Source organism: Scleropages formosus, chromosome 16 (genome assembly GCF_900964775.1).
Source record: "Scleropages formosus chromosome 16, fSclFor1.1, whole genome shotgun sequence".
Taxonomy (NCBI): Eukaryota; Metazoa; Chordata; class Actinopteri; order Osteoglossiformes; family Osteoglossidae; genus Scleropages; species Scleropages formosus.
The window spans coordinates 22,222,301-22,242,119 of NC_041821.1; the positions used below are offsets into that span (position 1 = coordinate 22,222,301).

The 19,819-nt window shown below is 39.9% G+C and overlaps 3 protein-coding genes across 3 annotated transcripts; 2 read left to right on the forward strand and 1 right to left on the reverse strand.

Annotated features, from left to right (window-relative positions):
- The first annotated feature begins 2,214 nt into the window (after positions 1-2,214).
- Positions 2,215-10,441, forward strand: wbp1lb (WW domain binding protein 1-like b). The gene is made up of 4 exons (XM_018751021.2): positions 2,215-2,548; positions 5,555-5,657; positions 7,683-7,844; positions 8,735-10,441. Exons 1-4 carry the CDS (start codon positions 2,459-2,461, stop codon positions 9,391-9,393), a joined length of 1,014 nt encoding a protein of 337 aa, XP_018606537.1. The 5' UTR covers positions 2,215-2,458; the 3' UTR covers positions 9,394-10,441.
- Positions 10,442-10,589: 148 nt separating this feature from the next.
- cyp17a1 (cytochrome P450, family 17, subfamily A, polypeptide 1) lies at positions 10,590-16,263 on the reverse strand. Its single transcript, XM_018751020.1, has 8 exons — positions 15,873-16,263; positions 15,582-15,720; positions 15,132-15,361; positions 14,321-14,407; positions 13,928-14,137; positions 13,458-13,627; positions 13,026-13,129; positions 10,590-12,319 (listed from the first exon to the last, which is right to left on the reverse strand). Exons 1-8 carry the CDS (start codon positions 16,182-16,184, stop codon positions 12,054-12,056), a joined length of 1,518 nt encoding a protein of 505 aa, XP_018606536.1. The 5' UTR covers positions 16,185-16,263; the 3' UTR covers positions 10,590-12,053.
- A 1,226-nt stretch (positions 16,264-17,489) lies between these two features.
- Positions 17,490-19,392, forward strand: borcs7 (BLOC-1 related complex subunit 7). Its single transcript, XM_018750871.2, has 5 exons — positions 17,490-17,709; positions 17,888-17,950; positions 18,543-18,586; positions 18,844-18,864; positions 18,948-19,392. Exons 1-5 carry the CDS (start codon positions 17,578-17,580, stop codon positions 18,997-18,999), a joined length of 312 nt encoding a protein of 103 aa, XP_018606387.2. The 5' UTR covers positions 17,490-17,577; the 3' UTR covers positions 19,000-19,392.
- Positions 19,393-19,819: the final 427 nt, after the last annotated feature.

A 19,819-nucleotide genomic window follows, 5' to 3' on the forward strand; every position in this document is an offset into this window, starting at 1 on the left:
GAACTCTGTGTATTAATAGCCCACACACCTTATTCGCCAAGATGACTTAAGCTGCTAGATACACTGCTTACAATGGGTCGATCACTCATCCATTCATACATCAGAGAAACACTCTGTCACACGCACTATAACTGCAACTTCAAAGGATTACGATGTACAGTACCAGTCACACATTTGAGTACATATGGGCAACCTGGAGAATACTTGTATGGGAGGAACTCAACAGAAGAGTGAAAGCAAAATCACCCACGAGTTTCCTAAATTGCTGAGAACTCCTGCAGAAGAGTTGGCAAGACATGGCAGGTGATTTTCTGCTTAAACCTGTTAACCAAAGGCCTAGTGAAAAAAATCTAGATTTCAGCAAGTGTACTCAAATGTTCCACTAGTGCTGTATAATCTCATACCTCATGTATAAAGTTTAGTGTTCCAATTGTTAATTAAAATTGTAGTAAAAGTTTTGAGCAAAGTATTTTGACTACATTGAAAAATGTTTAAGGCTTTTTAAAATGTTTGATGTATGCTGCAGGGGGTGTGGTGGCGCAGTGGGTTGAGCCATAGTCCTCCTCTCCGGTGGGTCTGGGGTTCGAGTCCCGCTTGGGGTGCCTTGCGACGGACTGGCGTCCCGTCCTGGGTGTGTCCCCTCCCCCTCCGGCCTTACGCCCTGTGTTACCGGGTAGGCTCCGGTTCCCCGTGACCCCATATGGGATAAGCGGTTCAGGAAGTGTGTGTGTGTGTGTGTGTGTGTGTGCTGCAGAAAAGTATCAGTTTTACAGAACATGAAGTGAACAAAAGTGTGTTCGGAGTGCAAAAACAGTCAGTTTCACATGTGAAAAGATTAACGCAAATGTATACCAATGAATGTGTACATACTGAATAATTAATAAACACTATATTGTGAAACATGCTTTTTGGGTTTTTTTTCATTTTAAGTGTTGCCTGTTTCATTTCTCTGTCAATTTTTAGTTAGACTTATGTATCACTAGAAATGATTATAGCAAAATACTATACTTAAAGCACACATTGTATTGCTAACAGCAAAGCAGTATTAGTCTTTCAAAGGGAAATAACATCTTCACAGTGACTACTGTACATCAGCAGAAAATGCCATATAGACAATATATTAATACATGCAAATTATAAAAAAAAGTACTCCATTTTGATATACTTTTACTAAGACAAGATTAATTTTGCAGAAATTCTGCTGCAATCCTATGTCTTAGTATTCAGTTAAAATGAGTCAATTGCACACTTAATGCATTCAGTTCTGTATCAGTGACCATTGATAATCTTTCATAAATTAGGAAAAAGGACAGGTGTAACATGTTGTATCTTTTTGAAAATAATCTTTGCTTATGTTTCTGCAAAAATAAAATTATATATTATGTCCTTATATAGAATAATTAATACATATATATATTTAACAAGGGGGGGCGCGGTGGCGCGGTGGCGCAGTGGGTTGGACCATGGTCCTGCTCTCCAGTGGGTCTGGGGTTCGAGTCCCGCTTGGGGTGCCTTGCGATGGACTGGCGTCCCGTCCTGGGTGTGTCCCCTCCCCTTCCAGCCCTACGCCCTGTGTTACCGGGTAGGCTTCGGTTCCCCGTGACCCCGTATGGGACAAGCGGTTCCGAAAATGTGTGTGTGTGTGTGTGTGTGTGTGTGTGTGTATATTTAGCAAAATTACAAAGTACAAGAACAGTATAAAGGCAACAACCAATATGGAGGATACATACAGATTCAAGAGTTTATTGTCAATATATATAGAAAAATAAGCAGAAACAGTTAAATCAGCAAATAATTAAAGAGGGTGTTCACAATTTCTGTATATATATGTATGTAAATAATTAACAACTTAATAATCTGAGATGTCTTTAAAACCTTTCTTGTTAGAAGAAACGTTTTGGAGAGAAGAAAGGATGAACTGTAACTCAGGAGAAATAATATATAGTTAGGGCTAGATCTAATACATCTTTCTTTAGAAATATGCAATTTACCCAATAAACAGACCCAAGTCACTGTCTAAACCCTTGTTATCAGATTCACCAGCATGAAGAAGGGGGGGGGGGGGGGGGGGGGGGGAAAACTACTGGCCCCTCTCACCTGTTGATTTCCTGTTACGTCACTGCTGCCGGACCTCACCTCCACCACGACGTCATCAAGAACTATAAAGCCACACCCAGCAGAAGCGGACTTCCAATAAGAGGCAGTTCGCGTCTTGCAGCTGAGTGACAGATGATATAGCCAATGGAAACGCACCTCTTAACGGCACCAAGGAAGTGCGCTCCCAAAATGGTCCAATTAAGAAGTACCAAGAAGTAGCGAGAGGGCGGTGCCATAGAAAGGTCCTTTCTTAATTAGTTATGTAGTTCGGGATTCCGTTGAGGTTTTGGGCACGTTTTAAGATCTATTTGTCTGTTTTTCTGGGCAGTGTATGCGTTGACATCGGGACGAAGCCGGGGGAATGAAAGGGGCCGTGTTTCTTGCTCAGAAAATGGGCTTCTTTCTGTTCTACGTCGGCTCCGTCAGTCCCAGCGCGACTGCGGCTGAGGAGGTGAGAAGTTGGAGAGCGAGCTAGGAGGCTAACAACAAGCCTCGGCTCGTGAGGCAGCCGGCCGCTCGTCCTCAGCGACACTTTCCAGCACGGGAATTCGGGAGCGGTGTCCTCACGCATCTGTGGGCGACTGCTGACACATTTTCTAACATTGCTGCTGTGAATTGTCGACTAGCTGTGTGTGCTGACTTACCGACCTTTTTAAATTAATTAATGCTGTGTTGTTTCCGTTTCGCAGTGCTAGTAAAGTTTTGACCCCAGAACCGGTGACACTCTGACTCGTCGACCCTCTGTAACTTGCTATAGAAAAGCATAAATGTCCAACATTTTGTAGTGTTAGCGCAAACATGGTCGTTAAGCTGAAACCGCAAGTGCGGAATCACTGGAAAGTGATATTTTTTATTTGTGGAAAAAAAGCTTGAGAGCAGCGCGACTTCTCGTTCCGCTGCTACTTCAGCAACGGCCGTGGCGCGTGAGGAAGAGCGAGGCCTGAAGAGCCTCTTGTCATCTTTACTAACGTTCCTTCAGCGTTAGTTGGCACCTCTACCTGTGACATTCGCAACTTTGCGGAGCTTTACCTGTTTTTTACAGCAGCAGCAGGGTCTTTGGGGGGAGGGGGGCAAAATTATAAGATTTGAGTATCCTCATCATCTCAGGGTCAGTACCTTGACGAGTGAGATTCAAGCCAACAGTCAGAAATACCAATCACTCTCTGTAAAGTCAGCATTAGACTAGTAAAAATGACTGTATTCAGTGTCAGTGGAAATTCTATAGAAATGGTATCCATGACATGTGTATATAGGTTTGTATGCAAAGGAGGTAGAATCAAGGTAACTTATTGTGTGAACAGTATTTTGAGCATAATCAATAATGCATTTTTTCTTTTTGGGTGGCAAGTAAAAATTGGGGAAATGTGAATTAATTGCTGGAACTGCGTGCGTTTTGATCATTGTGGGACCACAGGCCATAAGCAGCATCAATGTAATGGGTTTCGGGCACCAGTGTGATGCCAGTATGCTACCTGCCGCTTTGGCAAAGGTCCTCGCGATCCGTACGTGGATGTGCCTGTTCCACCGGTACAACCCAACTCCAGCTCCGCTGGCTTATCTTGCACTTAATTTCACTTAAATGCATATTTTTACTTTATGCTCCGTGCTGTTGTAAAGGAGGGTTTGCTTGTACGAAACTCACACTCAAGGTTCATACGTGATTAATTTCATTACAGTTTAGCCAGAGTCCTAAGTCCAGTTTTAATTTCCATTTTTAGGCATCATTTTGTATTCTAAATTTGTAGAAGAAGGTTAAATGGTGACATAGTTTTTGCTTAAAATCTCGGTCTTGTCAGTGTTGTGAGTCATGGTGTTAAAAGGCAATCGATACACTGAAAATACAAAACATAACTTTTATTTTGATGAGGGTTTCTGTTATATGGTTCTTGAACTCCGGGGAAAGTTCCTTCTGCATAACACTAGTTCTGGGCTCATTAAAATGTAGGTGGCACATTTTCGCTTTGTAGAGCTTAGTTAAATGTTTACCATCTCAAAACCATGTCATTTTAAGCTTGCCTTGAAGTTCTTATACTGTAAATGTCATTGACACTTTGTGACAACATTGTGTTACAGCACTTAAGGTGTGAAGATGGTGATATTGCTTTAGAACTCTAGTGTAAGTTAGTGCAGGCTGGTACTAAATATATTTAACTATAAGAGCATTATTCACTTAATACTTTTGCACATTCCTACTTAAGAATGATCAAAGAAGTTCAGTCCCATGGACAGAATCATTTATTCCACTTTGAAGACTTAGAACTCCAGTACACTTTTTTTTTTTTTAGAAATATTTGTTTCAAAAAGATTAGAAAAACAAAAAAAAGTGTTTTGATAGATTCATCATATTCATTTGGTTGTCATTTTTCTCTAAAGAACATTTTACTAGGTTTGTATACCAAATTACTAAAAAATTTTACCCCATTATTGCAGCTGCATAATTTTTAGTGAAGCAATTCAGGGTACTACAGAAGAAGGATCTGGGTATAAAGCCCACCTTCAAGTACAAAGTAATGATTTTAGCTACTCTGATGCCTGGTAATCCAAGATAAATGAGTCTTTATTGTTCATTTATATCTTTCCTAATCTGTTTTTCTGGTGGAGGGTCACAGTACTACCTGAACCATTTAGTTTAGTCTGTTCTGCTGATCATTTATAGGTACTTACCGGAATGTGTATGCTTGCCACCCTTAAAAAATGTTAATCACAGCGCAGCTCAGATATATTTTATTGTAGGTCTGATAGGTAATGGTGTGAATAATATTTTATGCAATAATGCATTTTTGGTGGCAAGTAACAGTCGAGGAATTGCAAAGTAATTGCAGAAACTGCGTCTTGATCGTTTTGTAGTTGAGATTTTTTTTTAAAATGCATTACGGACCATGGCCAGTGTTAAATGTTAATTGGTGAATACTGTGAATTTTATGGATGCCAGTATGACTCTACTGTGCTACTTGCTGTCCTGTGTATTAGTATTATAAAAGCTTTACTTAATAGGCTAAATTTGTATGAATAGATTTTTTAACTGAATAAAACAGTAACAAAACTAGAGCAAAAATAGGTATACACTTGGTTCTTTGTCAAGTGATTTTGAGATTCCTGTTGTATCTCATTCATACTGCTACCTTTTTAAAAGAGAATTTTAAAATTCTGCAAATCCTTTGTGTAGAGTTAAAATATAGACAGATCCTAGTTTTTCTTATAGGTATTATGTTTTGTGAAAGTGACCCGAAGCAATGATTGATTAAAAAAAACCAACCTAAATAACAGTATGTGGCATAGCTGTCATGAAATATCTATACATCATTCCACTGTCTTAAGCTCTACTTTGGACTCTCTTCATAGTTTTTTGTGAATGCTGTATGTTGCACATTAGCATCTGTCTCAGATTTTTAAGTGAGAAATAAAAGTGAAATGTTGCACATTGTATTTCTAAGTAACCCTTTCCTTTCTCTTATAGAGTAAGCTGTATTGTGACGGAGTGAACAATCAGAGCTACATATGTGAGTCAGGCCACTGCTGTGGACAGTCACAGTGCTGCAGTTATTACTATGAGCTCTGGTGTAAGTAGCCATTGATTTTGTTTTCAATTGCTCATCATATTTGGCACATTACATGCACATCGTTTCACCAGTACCTTTCTGGTGAAAGTGGAAGATGGCTAAAGACGTGCACTGTGTAAAGACATGCTACAGAGCAACTGTTGGTACTTTTAAAAACTTTTGCAATTGTATGTACGGCCAACAACAGAACAAAAGTTATTCCCTTAACCTGGACAGTAATGGAGATCCTAAATTTATTGCATTACAATAACTGGTAATATCTGAAATTTTGACTTTCCTGTAGCATGGGTGTACAGTTCTGGTAACATTTAGAAATTTTGCATGATGCTCTATTTTTTGCATAACTTTTGTAGAATGTCTCTGTAGAATGCTAAATAGGGTTACTGGAAAATAATCAGCAATTACAGTAATAAGTCATATAAACAAATAACTAAATAGAGTAAACCAGTTCCAAATAGTGGAGTGAAAAACAAAACAAAGAACACTGTGGCTTCCCACCTCTCCTGAGCATTCTGCTGTGGAGACAGAGCACCTGTGTGGATATGTCTAATAATAATAAAAAAAAGAGTACTACAAGTTATGACTATGCTACAGTCTACTGAAGCTATAATTTGTTACAATTATACTTGAATATACTTAAAGTTTTAACAATAGTTCTGTAATTATAAAATTTGATTTGTTGCTTTGAACTGATTAACTGCCGGAGAATAAGGCTATCACACAAGTGTGTTACTTGGTACTCATGTTCAAACACAGATTTTATGTTGCATCAGTACTGGATTGTGTTAGAGGAATGTAGTTCAAGTGGTCCCGCTCAAACATATGGAGATGTGGTTTACCTGGTTACTTGGAAAATAATATTACCTTAATACCCAATGCACAGTTTTTTTTGTTTTTTTTTTTAATTTAAATTGTTCATATGTTACCTTTTGATGACTTGTAGAATATATCAGACACACACACACACACACTTCCTGAACCGCTTGTCCCATACGGGGTCGTGGGGAGCCGGAGCCTAACCTGGCAACTTGGGGCGAAAGGCTGGAGGCGGAGGAGACGCACCCAGGACGGGACGCCAGTCCGTCACAAGGCACCCCAAGCAGGATTTGAACCCCAGACCCACCAGAGAGCAGGATCCGGTCCAACCCACTGCGCCACCGCGCCCCCCTCATATATCAGACAGTTTAGGCAAAATTTTTAGCTTGACCTTAAATTTAGGAACAAAACTTAGTTGAAATCTTAAAATTTCTTGTGGTCCATTGGCTATTTTTTTAAAAAATACTGGAACCTCTGATGTAACAGAATACCAGTGTTTAATGGGAATCTGATGGGGACAGTCTTCTTTGGTTGACATCATAAATTGCAGTTTTTTTTGGTGTAATTTACTGATTTATAGTGTAATCTTGTTGACACCCTAATGGTGACTATCACCAAGAGCTGAGTTCATTGAGCAGATATGCTTACTGTTAATACAGTATATGTAAACTGGTGCACTTGCAGAGATTCAGCAAAAAAACAACATAAAAACTGACAGCACTGTGGACTGTGTGGGGTTGGCACAGCACTGAGTAAATCCACATGAACACGAATAGAACGTGCAAATTCTGTTTTCTATATTCTTGTTATGGAAAGCAGGTGCATATGTTCCTTTTTCTGCCGGGTCTTAAGAGAACATGCTGTCTCTATAAAGGTGGACCTTGGGTCAGGTTTAAACCCTAATCCTTGGACCTGAAGCAGAACCTAATATTCATGTTTAAATCATTAAACAAAGATATAAAACATATGTATAAATTGTCTATACTGTAAGAACCCTTGTTTCAACTTTACATCATACACCATGTTATGTAGTATTCTTTTTCTTAAATGACTTTAATTTTGGATATACTAAAAGGACTAACAGTTTAAACAAGGTTATGTGAAGTATTTTTATTTTATTTGAAAGGTTCATTAAAGAAATGCATGTATCTTTTAGCAGAATTGTATTGTTGAGTTTCACTGGACTGACAGCAGTTGTTGGTTTGTCAGGGTTCTGGTTGGTATGGGCCATCATCTTCATCCTGAGCTGTTTCTGCATTTGTCACCACCGGCGTACAAAGCACCGGCTGCAGCAGCAGCAACGGCAGCATGAGATCAACCTCATCGCCTACCGGGAGGCACATAACTACACATCTCTGCCCTTCTACTTCAGTGAGTTACCTGATTTCCTCAGCATGCCATTCCAGACCTGTTGCTTCAAGCCCTCGGATAAATTTCTTTGTCCAGTGCGGTCAATCACTCATAACTAATACACTTAGGTGCGGCCTGTTTTCTCCCCACTTTCTTCTATGTAAACCCTTACTTATGGAGGACAGCTACCTGGGTCCATGCCAACGTTGCAACACCAGCTCACATGTTCACAGCCAGAGGGAATGGCCAAATGACCCCTTCTCTATGCTGCTGGGGCTCATTCCTCCACTACATTTAGGCATGATAAGATCAGCCACATGGCTTGGTCTTAGCCAGCTGCATTCCTGGCCGCAGATGCTGTTTGCTCTGAAATTTATTGACCTCTTCACCTTGCCATGTGACTGGGTGCTGTCTGCTTTCTCTTGAATAGTGAAAAGCAACAAGAACTTGTAGCAACAAGTACAGAGAGGAAGCATTCATCCTATTGCTGTATGGAAAAACTTGAACTACTTGGTATATCTTGTGCTCTGTCAGATCAATGTACCTTTTTTTACTATAAAATCATTTCACTGAATGTATTCCATGAGATTTTTGCTCTGTAGAAATAAATAGAAAATTGAACTGAATTATTTTTGTTTTTCATAAGGTATGACCTTGTATTTTTTCTATATACAACATGGATTTGGTTGTGTGTTTGACATGTTTTTTTTTTTTAATAAATACAACAAGGGGAGTTACAGCAGCAGTGAGGTTGGGTATAATGCAGAAAAGCTTTTAAAAAAGTGAAAATTTGAGTTAGACTAACTTGAAAAGTTGATAATTCTGAGATTTGCATTTGTTCATTCCTGTGGAAATAGACTGAATCTAAAAAAGAGCATAATTACATTAACTGTGTTTTGTTCTTATTATAGGGTTTCTGCCAAATTACCTCCTGCCTGATTATGAGGAAGTAGTCAACCGGCCCTCAACCCCACCTCCCCCTTATAGTGCCTTGAATACCAGCCCACCAGCTGGAACCAGTCCCTTGACCAGCGAACAACCAGACGGATTTCAGCCACCCATGCAGACCCCTCCAGCTCCTGCAGTCTGTGACACACTGTCCTCCAGGCACAGCCTTGAGGATCACAGCCACCCAACAGATTACATCCATAAAGGAGACAGCAAGGCACAGCTGGGCTCAGAGAATTGCAACCCGGATCTTGCAGCTTCTGGCCCGGAGAAGGAACCATTGAGGGACTCTGGCCCTGAGGGCTGCCAGGAGGACAAGGAAAGGAGCGTGGGGAGGCACCGGCGCTTTACAGGTGACTCGGGCATTGAAGTTTGCGTGTGCAACCAAGTGCCGGAGGGTGAAGGCCTGCGGGAGCTGGACGAGCTGTTGGGTGACAGTTTGGGACTGGAGGACTTCTGCGACGGCTGCGCTTCCTGCAGCCTTCGTGGTGCCGGGGATGATGAGCTGGGTCAGGCCCAGCTAGAGGGCCGGGTGGAGCGGCATGCCGTCTGTCTGCTCTTGCACACCATCAATGAACAGGATGGGCCGAACCAAGCAGGTAGCATGGACTCCCAGAACTGAGCGCAAAGCACATTACCGAAGGAACAGGACAGAGTGTTAAACATGGACTCCTCGCACTTTCCTACAGTATGTTGCGTGATGTTGCTGTCATTCTTTTTATGAACCAGACTCTCAAGTCCAGTTAAGCCTTCTGTACAGTAGCACTTTCATGGTCTGTGGCTGCCTGTCACGACTAGAGAAGCTGCTCTAGAAGCAAGAGGATGGGCTCCCCAGTGCCTGTTTTGACAATTCAAATGTGATGACAGAACCAAGACCCAGTTTAAGAATGGTATGCGTGGCGCTCGTGGTGATGCTACTGCTTGTATTTATTGAGTGAATCAGGACCTACTCACCAGGACTGAAAGGGGTGTTGATGAAAATTTTAATTATTTTGTGAGCGTGCAGTGCAAGCGATACCCAGTTTGTTTCATGCCATAGCCGGCTCTCCTGACGTGGGCTGTGCTCTTCAAACCAAACGTTGTCTGTTGTGAAATGTTGGACATGTGCCTTGCTAGCGGAAGACTAATGGTGGTGTACATAGCTACACGCTTTTTAACATTGTCTACAACTTAAGAAGCACTAGCAGTAAGAACACCATATTGTCATGGGTTCTATACCCCATTATACTGTAACCAAATTGTCTGCTTTGTTACTACTGTAAAGGGGAAATGTATTTAGCAAATGGATGTATGCTTAGTTAACATTTTGCACATGATATATTTATGGATAATGGATCTAAATTTTCTTAAAGATCAGTAGCAGTTCAGTATTTGTACAAAGTGTCTTAATTCACATCACATTTTGTCTGCCAATGAACTTCAGAAAATGGTTGATAAAATATTAGTCTCACTAGTTTTCACGTGATTACATTAACTGACAAAACACTACATATTATTGCAGACTTCTACATCTTTTGTTTGACTGATTAGGTTTCTGTTAATTTTAAATACAATAGAGATTACATTGCTAGCTGCAGTGTGCCTTCAACCTCCATATACAGTAAGTGCTTGCTCAAATCTGAATTGTATACTGATGCAGGTTTTGATTTTCTATGAAAGTGATTAGGTTTTTCTTTTAAACTTAATGGAAAGATGTGGGGAAAATGTTTTTGTTGCAGAAGTTAATCTGTGCACTTTCAAGAACTGTCCTTTGTTTTATTCCTCTGGGATTGCTTGAGTGAAGTTTTTAAATCTGGCCTTCTAGAAGACCATTCTAGTTATATCCATCTGTTAAGCCTTACAGGGAAACTGCCCTCAAACCAAGTAAGCCAATATTTAAAATAAAGATGAATTTAAAAAGTCGTACTGATCACCCACTCCTCCTTAAATGACAAGAGAGCTTACAAAGCAAAATGCCTCAAAGTAGGATTATCACTTTCGAAGTTCACAGACTCCTCTCGTGTTCGTCTTAAAAATGAGAACTGTTGGTGACTAACAGCTCCTAGCGAAATAAATCTTGAGTAGAGACAAGTGTTATGATTGACTAGTTGTGCTTTGATATGCAGCCTTTTTAGGAAGAAAAAAACTTTGCCAGTTACTCTATAATAAATTGTAAAAGCACATCAGACTTCCAAGGATGAGCTGAAGGACCTCCAGGACCCTGTCCCACCAACAGCCAACATTGTTCTCATTTGATTCACCCTGACCTAGTAGTGTGAATCGCAGTGATGTGAGATACAACAGTCCAAAACACCCACTAGTACAAAGGCTTTGCACTGCTAAACCTTACAAAGATTAATTCAAAGGTGGTAGTTATAAAATGTGTTTTCACATCAGTTGTACCAAAAAACATCTATACTGGGTATAGCTTCTATAATGTTTTGGCTGAAAACCTAAAATCAAATCTTTTATTTCACTGGAGAGTTGGGGAGATGATATATGAGGCTTGTTTTCCATTAGATGTTTTATTTTTAAACAGTAACAAAAGTGCAAAAATTATAGAGCTCAATACATATCATATTCATGATTTTTTTTCCATCGCCATTTATTTTTAACCACTTAGTGTTGACGACTGTGCAATGTTGTGTATGCATACCAAAGTTATAAACATTCAATTAATTTGTCCAGATTTCTGAACAAATTAACAATTCTTGTTATAGGATTTTTAAGATTGTTAGTTTGAAGCTGAATCCACCTTTAGAAATACCTTGAAAATTGTTTAATGAAAGGTTGACTTGTCACTGTACTTTTTTCCTACTTGTACAGTGGATTACATGTTTAAAACATTTATCATGAAATTCATATTAAAGCCATCCCTTCTCCACAGGAAATTGCTGGTTTTACTGAACGAGTTTTGTATCACTGTATGCATTTTGTATATAATCCATTTGTTATCATTCATGGTGGTATCCTTTTAAATGTCAGCAGAATATGAATATTGGGAATGCTATATGTTCAATAAACATACTCTGGAGACAATATTATTTTGTACTTATGTCAACATAAACTTAGTAACTGTGATGGCTAAACTGGACTAAGATGTGACATGTTGATTAGCTTAATGAGCATATTCTGCTAATGATAAAACTCAGATACCTGTTAAGGAAAAAACTACAGAGCCATTACAGACTCGTGGAAAATTACAAACAGAATTATGTGAGAAATGTTATGACGTTTATGGTTTGTAGTGTTGCTTGAATTATTACGTGTATTTACAAAGCTCATTGAAGTTTCTAAAATCTGCTACTTTTGTACCCAGCCAGCCCTAAGCCTGGCATTAACCTTGTACTTCTGAGGTTGCAGGACCACGCCGAACCTCCCCTGCAGATCAGGCAAGGGCTCCCCTGGCGGCACCTCCAGTGTGAACCGCTGAAGGATCCAGGACAGGAATAGGAACAGCTCCATCTTCGCCAGAGCCTCTCCAAGACACACCCGGATCCCTGCCCCGAATGGCAAGTAACTGGCAGATGGGGAACCCACGCTGTTCCCCTCCTCATCCAGAAAACGTTCTGCACAAATTGTTCACACAAGAGACCATTTGGAAGAGTAAGAACGGAATAAGAGCAGCATGGTGGTTCTATGGGTTGTGCTGCTGCCTCACAGTGCCTGAGCTCTTTGAGTATAGCTTCGAATCTAGCTCAGCCTGGGCCAGATTTGCATGTTTTCCCTGTGTCTGCAGGGGTTACTCTGGGTGCTCAGGTTTCCTCTCACAGTCCAGAGACATGCAGTTTAGGTGAATTGGTGTGTCTACATCACTTGTAGTTTGTGACTGTGTGTGGCTGCCCTGTGATGTACTGGTGTCATCTACGGGGTCCACCCCAAGCCTTGTACCCAGTGATTCCAGAATAGGCTCCAGACTGCCACCCTGACCAAAAAAAAGTGGTTACAGAAGGTGAATGACAGATAAGAACAGAAATAATAAGTGGGGGCAGCTGGCAATGTGGTTAGTGTTGCCACCTTGCTGGCTTAGGACCCAGGCTTGTATCCCGCCTCCAGCTGTTGTAACGTTGATCAAAGTGTTTACTCTGAATTGACACAGTAAAAATTATCTGGTTGTATAAATGGGCAAGTCATTGTAAGGAGGAAAGTATCGAGTAAATAAACAAATGTAAATCCCCCACCCCCATTACTGAAGACCAAATGCTGGCTTTTTTGAAAAGGCCTTAGAATGTCTTTCATAATCATAAATAAGCTCAAAATAAACCCCTGGCTTACCTGGATCAAACTTCTCTGGATTTTTCCACTCCTTTTCATCATGGTGCAAAGACCAGAGGTTAATGATGACTCGAGTCCCTTTCTGAACCATGTATTTCCCAATACTGTTAAAGAGGGGAAGTTTTCATTAATGCCAAATTGTCAGTAGTATAAGTGATACATAACAATGATGAGTGTCTGCTTCGGTAGTAACCGTGAGTAATAATTGTACTAGTCAAAAATATTCAGACATTTCTGACAGTATTTAGAACAAAAAATTAAAAAAACCTTTTTTTGCCTTCCTAGTTTAGCTGTGATTTAAGAACATTCTTTTGATCCTGCCAATTAAAATAAACAATGAGTTTGCTAAGAGAATTCATGAAAACGTAAATAAAAAGTGACATTTTTATGTTTGGTTAAGCATCTCATTACAGCAGTGGGATGTCACCATACCTTGTGTTTGTAAGGGCCACATGAGGTATGAGAAGCGGAGACACGGGCCGTATTCGGAGCACCTCTCTGATGGTGGCCTCTAGGTATGGCAGGTTTCCTCTGTCACGGAGCTGGGGATGTCTCTCCATGCCGATCTTAGAATCCAGCTCGTCCTGAATCTTCTTTTGAACCTGACACAGAGCAAAAAGAAATTAAACCAAGCTTCTGCAATGCAGTCTGACTTTATCTGGCCATTATGAACAGATTTCCTATCAATATTCCCAGCATTGTACAGCACTGTGCAACAATAATTTAAAGTTAATGTTTTTTATAAACGACTATAAAACTGAAATAAGTATGCCAACTATATACAGGCAGACTTGGCCTTCGATTTCAAAAACCACTGTGTCCATAACCATCCAAGCTATGAGAAATGTTCAAAACAACCCGCTGTTGAAATAGATCAGTATGAAAAATTTGATGGAACAGACCTGTGGGTTGTGTATGAGGTAAGCAATGGACCATTTCAGAACAGTAGTTGTGGTTTCTACTCCAGCACCAAAGATGTCCCCGACAGTCATAAGCATGTGGTCATCAGTCAGGCCCACGTCTTGGGTCATGGTGTTGTTGTTCTCTAAGCTCCTCTTGGTCCTCAGCAGGGCATCCAGGAGGTCCCGCTGCACATCCTTGCTGTACTGTGCCTGGAGGTGGAACCACAAGAGTGCCGAAAACCATTAGAATGTCCTCCATGACAGCACGTTGCCCTTCCAACAGCCGTCGTCGTCAGTCAAAGACGGGATTCAACAACGATATCATCAAGACCGGAATTTTAACTAATAATGTCTTGTGCATAGGTCTAACACTGCATTTAGGGAGTGCTGTACCTTATGCTCATCATACTTCTTCTGAAGAAGGTCATCTCTAACAGCCACACACTGCTTTAGGATTCTGAGATCTTCATTGGGGAATATCTGGAAACAAATCATGGCTTACAGTTAGACAAACTGATTCAGGACTTGCAAGTCAAAGGATCAAATTCCAAGTAATAAGCTTGTTGTAAGAATATGATTTGTACTTCTTAGTAAAGATCATTTATGTACCATAAACTTATATGGGCATGAGTAGTGGCACGTCTCATGTTGTGTTCCAAGGACCCGGATGCTAATCCTACCTTGAGCAAGGTACTTAACCTCACTTGCTCCAGTAAAATTTACCCTGCTGTATAGATGGGTAAATAATTGTAAGTAGCTCACAAGTGTAAGTCATTTTGGGAGGAAAGCATCAAATAAACAAGTTAATGTAAACTTAAGCGTATTGCAGGTAACACATCCCTGACAACATGCTAAATTTACAGATCTATTTGCGTACTCTGTGAAGAGATATTGCAGTCTCAGACACAAAAAACAGGCAAATTCCTGGCAGAAAACTGCACTCTTCTGATAACTCCAGTTTTTCAGCAGTTTATACAGCTTTATACAGCTGGGACAGCTGGTAACATCGTGGTTGGAGATAAAGGTTGCAGGTTCGATTTCCACCTCCAGCCGTAATACCCTTGAGCAAGGTACTTACCCTGAATTGCTCCAGCTAAATTACCCAGCTGTATGAATGGGTAAATAACTGTAAATACCTTACCATTGTAAGTCGCTTTTGGGAAAAGTGTCAGCTAAATGAATGAATGTTATTTATACACTATACCTGTAACCAGGGGAAGATGTCCACCAGGCTGTCTTTGGCCACTGTGTCCACTATGCCTTGACTGTATTTCAACATGGCTTCAAACTCAGGGTCTCCGCGCTCGTAGGACGAACTGAAGCACAAGGAGCAGACGACGTTGGTGACGGCGCGGGTCAGCTCTGGGGCCAGGTCGACGGCCGTGCTTTGCAGGTCCTCCAGGGTCTTGCACATGGAGATGGCTTCTCTGCAGACTGTCGTGAAGCCAGGGACAAAGACACGTGACACTCGTGATGTCCTCTGTATTTTCTGCAAGTGGCAGGCCTGCTTTTACAGAATAATCCTGGTGCTTTAAAATAAGCATTCACCTTTGTGGCAGTAAAAAAAAAAAAAATGCAACTGTCTACAAAAACATCACACTTGGGACATCAGTTGTAAAACCCATATAATTCAAATGAATGGAGAAATACTTACTAATTTTTTCAATTGAAGAGGATCCTTCACCAAACATACACAGTGCGGCATGGACCATCTTTCTGTGAAATTTCCACGTGGCACTGTAGTCTGCAAAGGCGATGTCTTTACCATCTCTTGTTAGGATATCGGTAGTCACCTTGAAAGAAATCACAAAAGGATCGAGTGAGAAACATTACTGTAAAGAAACACTTTCAGGTAAAACAGTTTCTACTGAAACATACTAAAAAAAAGGGCAAACTTTTTTCTGCTCGAAACAAGCAATATTTAGGTGAGACAATTTAAACTCACAGTTCTGGGTCTTCCAGCAAACGTTTTGCCCTTTTTAAGAAGCACTTCTTTAGCGTGCCGATGGTCGTTGACGATGATGACGCTGTGGGAGCCCATCATGAGTGAGTAGATGGGCCCATATGTCTTCTGCAGCTCCTGGAAGTGAATGTGTGGAAGATGGTGAGTCCAGAGACTGAGAAGACTCCCTATCACAGGAAATGAAGGGAGACTTGGGAGGGAGTTTTCCATCCAAGGCTTCTGCTTTTTTTCTTTCAAGAACAGCAATGCAAACCCAAATACAGTAAGTAAAAAAGTATATATCAGCCACATCATTCTTGGTTATTATTATTATTAATATTATCTACAGCCTCCAGCTATCCTGTACGTATTACAATACAGCTGTGAATATTCCTCCTTGCAGCAATGTCCATGCATGTGACATGCAGAGATTTTTATAGGTTTTCTTCAATGCCACTGCCTTGACCACAGCTGACATCTGAACTCCAGTTATCTCCAAAGACTGATTCCAGTTCAAACAAAAACGAAGATAGCGTTTTTCATTTAAAGTATGCCAAAAAAATAAATGACTCCAGCATATTATCAACTTTTCATTTTAACTCGACATTCACATATGAAGAATCATATACGTTATACCTATTCGCAAGCATATTAGGTGTAAAAAATATGCAGTGTACTCCAGTTTTCTCACGTATGTGACAAAGATGTGGGGAAAAAAGTGCCCGTGGTATTTAATGTAATTTAATTTAGTGTGTTTATTCTTTTTCTCAATTCTGAACGTGGATCTATAGTATATCTATACAGTATAGTCTTAATTTCTGCAAGTTAATGATTTAATATTAAATATGCATCTGAAAATGTGCTGTCATTTTATATATGCGGAATATGTAAACTAGTGAGATCATGTGCAGAGTTTAGAATTGATATATATGAGTTCTACAGAATTATATATGTATTCAGAATCCATATATACGAAAATATACTGTAAATATTTTTTTCATTCAGTGCTGCACATTTTACTACAGTGCACATTTAAACAGGACCTATACATATTACTGTACTCTTATTTTCTTCAAGTTCATGTTTTCTTTTCAAAATCACTTGAAAATCATTTATGTTTTCGTATGCATGAAAATTCTTATACATGTGTGAGTATATGTAATTATAATTCATAAATTTATTTATTAACAATGTACACACACAAGGATAGCAAAAAAAGAGAACAGTAGAGTTAATATGTAAAAAGGAGCCATAGAACACAAGTACAGATAACAGTTTAGATGAAAATGTTGAATGATTTACAGACTGTTACAGTTTTAATTGCTTTATGAGCGGAGCCGTGGACAGTAGACTGTACTGTACTGTTTGAGTTCGATTGAGAGCGCTGAACAAGTCACCTTCCTTCGTGCTTTGCAAACACAGCACATGATTAATTATCCCAGAATTACAACGGTTTGCGATGTATATGTACATTGATGAATGTTTGCTTTTTTGCCAGCAAGTGTATGAGTACAGAAGAGTTCCGGATTGCTCCTCACACAATACACACTTTGTGTCTACAATAGTGCTTAGAAGCCGTCAGCGCATGAGTCAGTACGCGTTTTTCAAAGCACCGTTTGTCCTGCTCGGCGCTCCGTACTCTTCCTTCCCCTACCTGTTTGTGCTATGTTTGTTTCTGGAGTGTGTGGAAGGGCTTTAGCGGAGCTCAATGGCCGTTCCGGAAGCACAGGCGCGTTTCGGCCAGTCCGTTAAAGGGCTGTTATCGGAGAAAGTGGGCTCCTGCAGCGGGGACGTGATCGCGCTCACCCGGCAGGTCCTCAAAGGCTCGCGCAGCCAGGAGGTACACAGAGCAACGCCGTCTTTTTTTTTTAAAAATTGTTTTTTTTTTTAAATGTATTTATTTATTACCGCGTTTACTGATCTGATCCGCGGCGAGGGGTGTGACGGAGATCCATGCGTGATTTCAGACTGAGAGTGTGTGTGTGTGTGTGTTTTTTTTTTTTTCTTTCTTTTCACAGCTCCTGGGCCAGGCTGCTCGGAACATGGTGCTTCAGGAAGATGCCATCCTGCATTCGGAGGATGTAAGAAAACAACGTTAAAAACCCAGTACTGGCATCTTCTTGAAATGATTTCAATCGAAGTTAGTTAGTTAACGTTGTTCACTTTTAGGTACAGTAATAAGTAAAGAGGCCATGTGGGGGGTGTGAAGCAGTCATGCCATTACATACTGTTCACAGTTTTCTGGGAAGTAGTCAACATTTTAACAAAATTAATACATTAACTTAGTATTTACTCCAGAGGAGAAGAAGGGCTTGGCTTTGAAACGTGCAAAAAAGCCTTGTTTATGATTTGATAAAACTCCAGAAGAAAAAGAACCTTACCTGTACTGTACATGCCGTTCACTTCCAGTATTTTGACACTTGCAGAGACAGTGTGGTTACTGTGAATCTGGACCAAAAACAGTTTGGTCTTCTTACACCTGAATGACATTGCTGAAAATTTCCCTCACAAGACACGTCTTCTAGTGTTGATCGTTCTGACATTTACACTTACAGACGGCGTCACATAATTTGTAAAAGACTGCGAATATCTGGGATGTGCAGTGTACATCTGTGTTAAAATGTGATTATATGCGATCAGTATGTGTGAATATGTCATCTAATTGTATTTCAGAGTTTGAGAAAAATGTCAATTATCACAACACACCTACAGTATCAGTAAGTACTTCTAACAGTTTCTTATATTTAGGAAATGCAAAGATGCATAGACAAATAATGCAAAAGTGCTTCATAATTCAACCTGGTTGACAATATTTGTAAAAACTATAGCTATTATTTGGTAGGTTTGATTCTGCAAAGTTTTGCATTGGAGGGGCTCAGAACCCATCCCCTACCTTAGGGTACGACACTTCATTCTGTGGAGGCCTAAGAATATACTGTTCATAATATAACTTTGTATATTTTTTCCCAATTAGGCAAGAAGCTATACAGAAAAAGTAAGTCAAAATAATGACACTCATGACTCGGAGCAAAATAATATCGGTGAACGTGAATTTGATCTTGTCTAATTTAATTTCAGTGTGGAGCACTCTAGAAATCTTCAAGACCAGCTGAGGCACTCCTTGAAGTAAAATGGAGAAGAAAGTGCTTTTTCGGAGATTGTGAAGAGTTGGACGTGTCATCGTTGAGCAGACGTGGACTCCACGTGTCTCTGCAATGGCCACACCACTTAAATGGCTCTCTTTTTTTCTTGCTTCTGGCTCGATCGCACATCCTTCTTGTGGGAAATAAGGGGATAATTATTCATTTCTTTTGAGATGAAAGGTTTTATAGATTTTATTGGAAATTGGAACAACAGAACTGGCTAATTGAAATGTATATTCTGCCTATGTCCATTTGCCAGTCCAGGTTTTCTAAGGTTCTTTGACTTTCTCTGTTGGTTTAAAGCTGTTTTATTTGTATAAATGTTAAATAATTAACATTTTGCTTTGGAGATGTATATGTAATAAAATGGTTCCAAGTAATACATTGTGTATTTTTGTTTTTTTCTTTTACATAATTGCTTAATAATTTCCCTGCTGTCAAGAGAAAAGGCGTGGTAATTTATTCCAAAGTGACACAGTTTTTTTTGCTTAAAGATTTACCGAGTCAAAATTCTCAGTATTTATTCAGCCCAGATTTGTGTTAAACTCTACTCAAAGGACAAAAGTGTTACTAATTTTCTTGGCCTTTTTCGGACAACTCATTCTTAAGAATGTTTTTTTTTTTTTTTTTACATTCACTGTGTTCAACTTTGCACTTTGTTTCCCCAACGTGGATGTAAATTGTAATACTAAAGTAAAAATGTGATCCTTGATATTGCAAGTGTAATTTCCATAAGCGATGGAAATGAATGTGCATTTAAGTATGAAATGTCCATTAGGTATTGGTTATCACTTAGTATGAAGACGT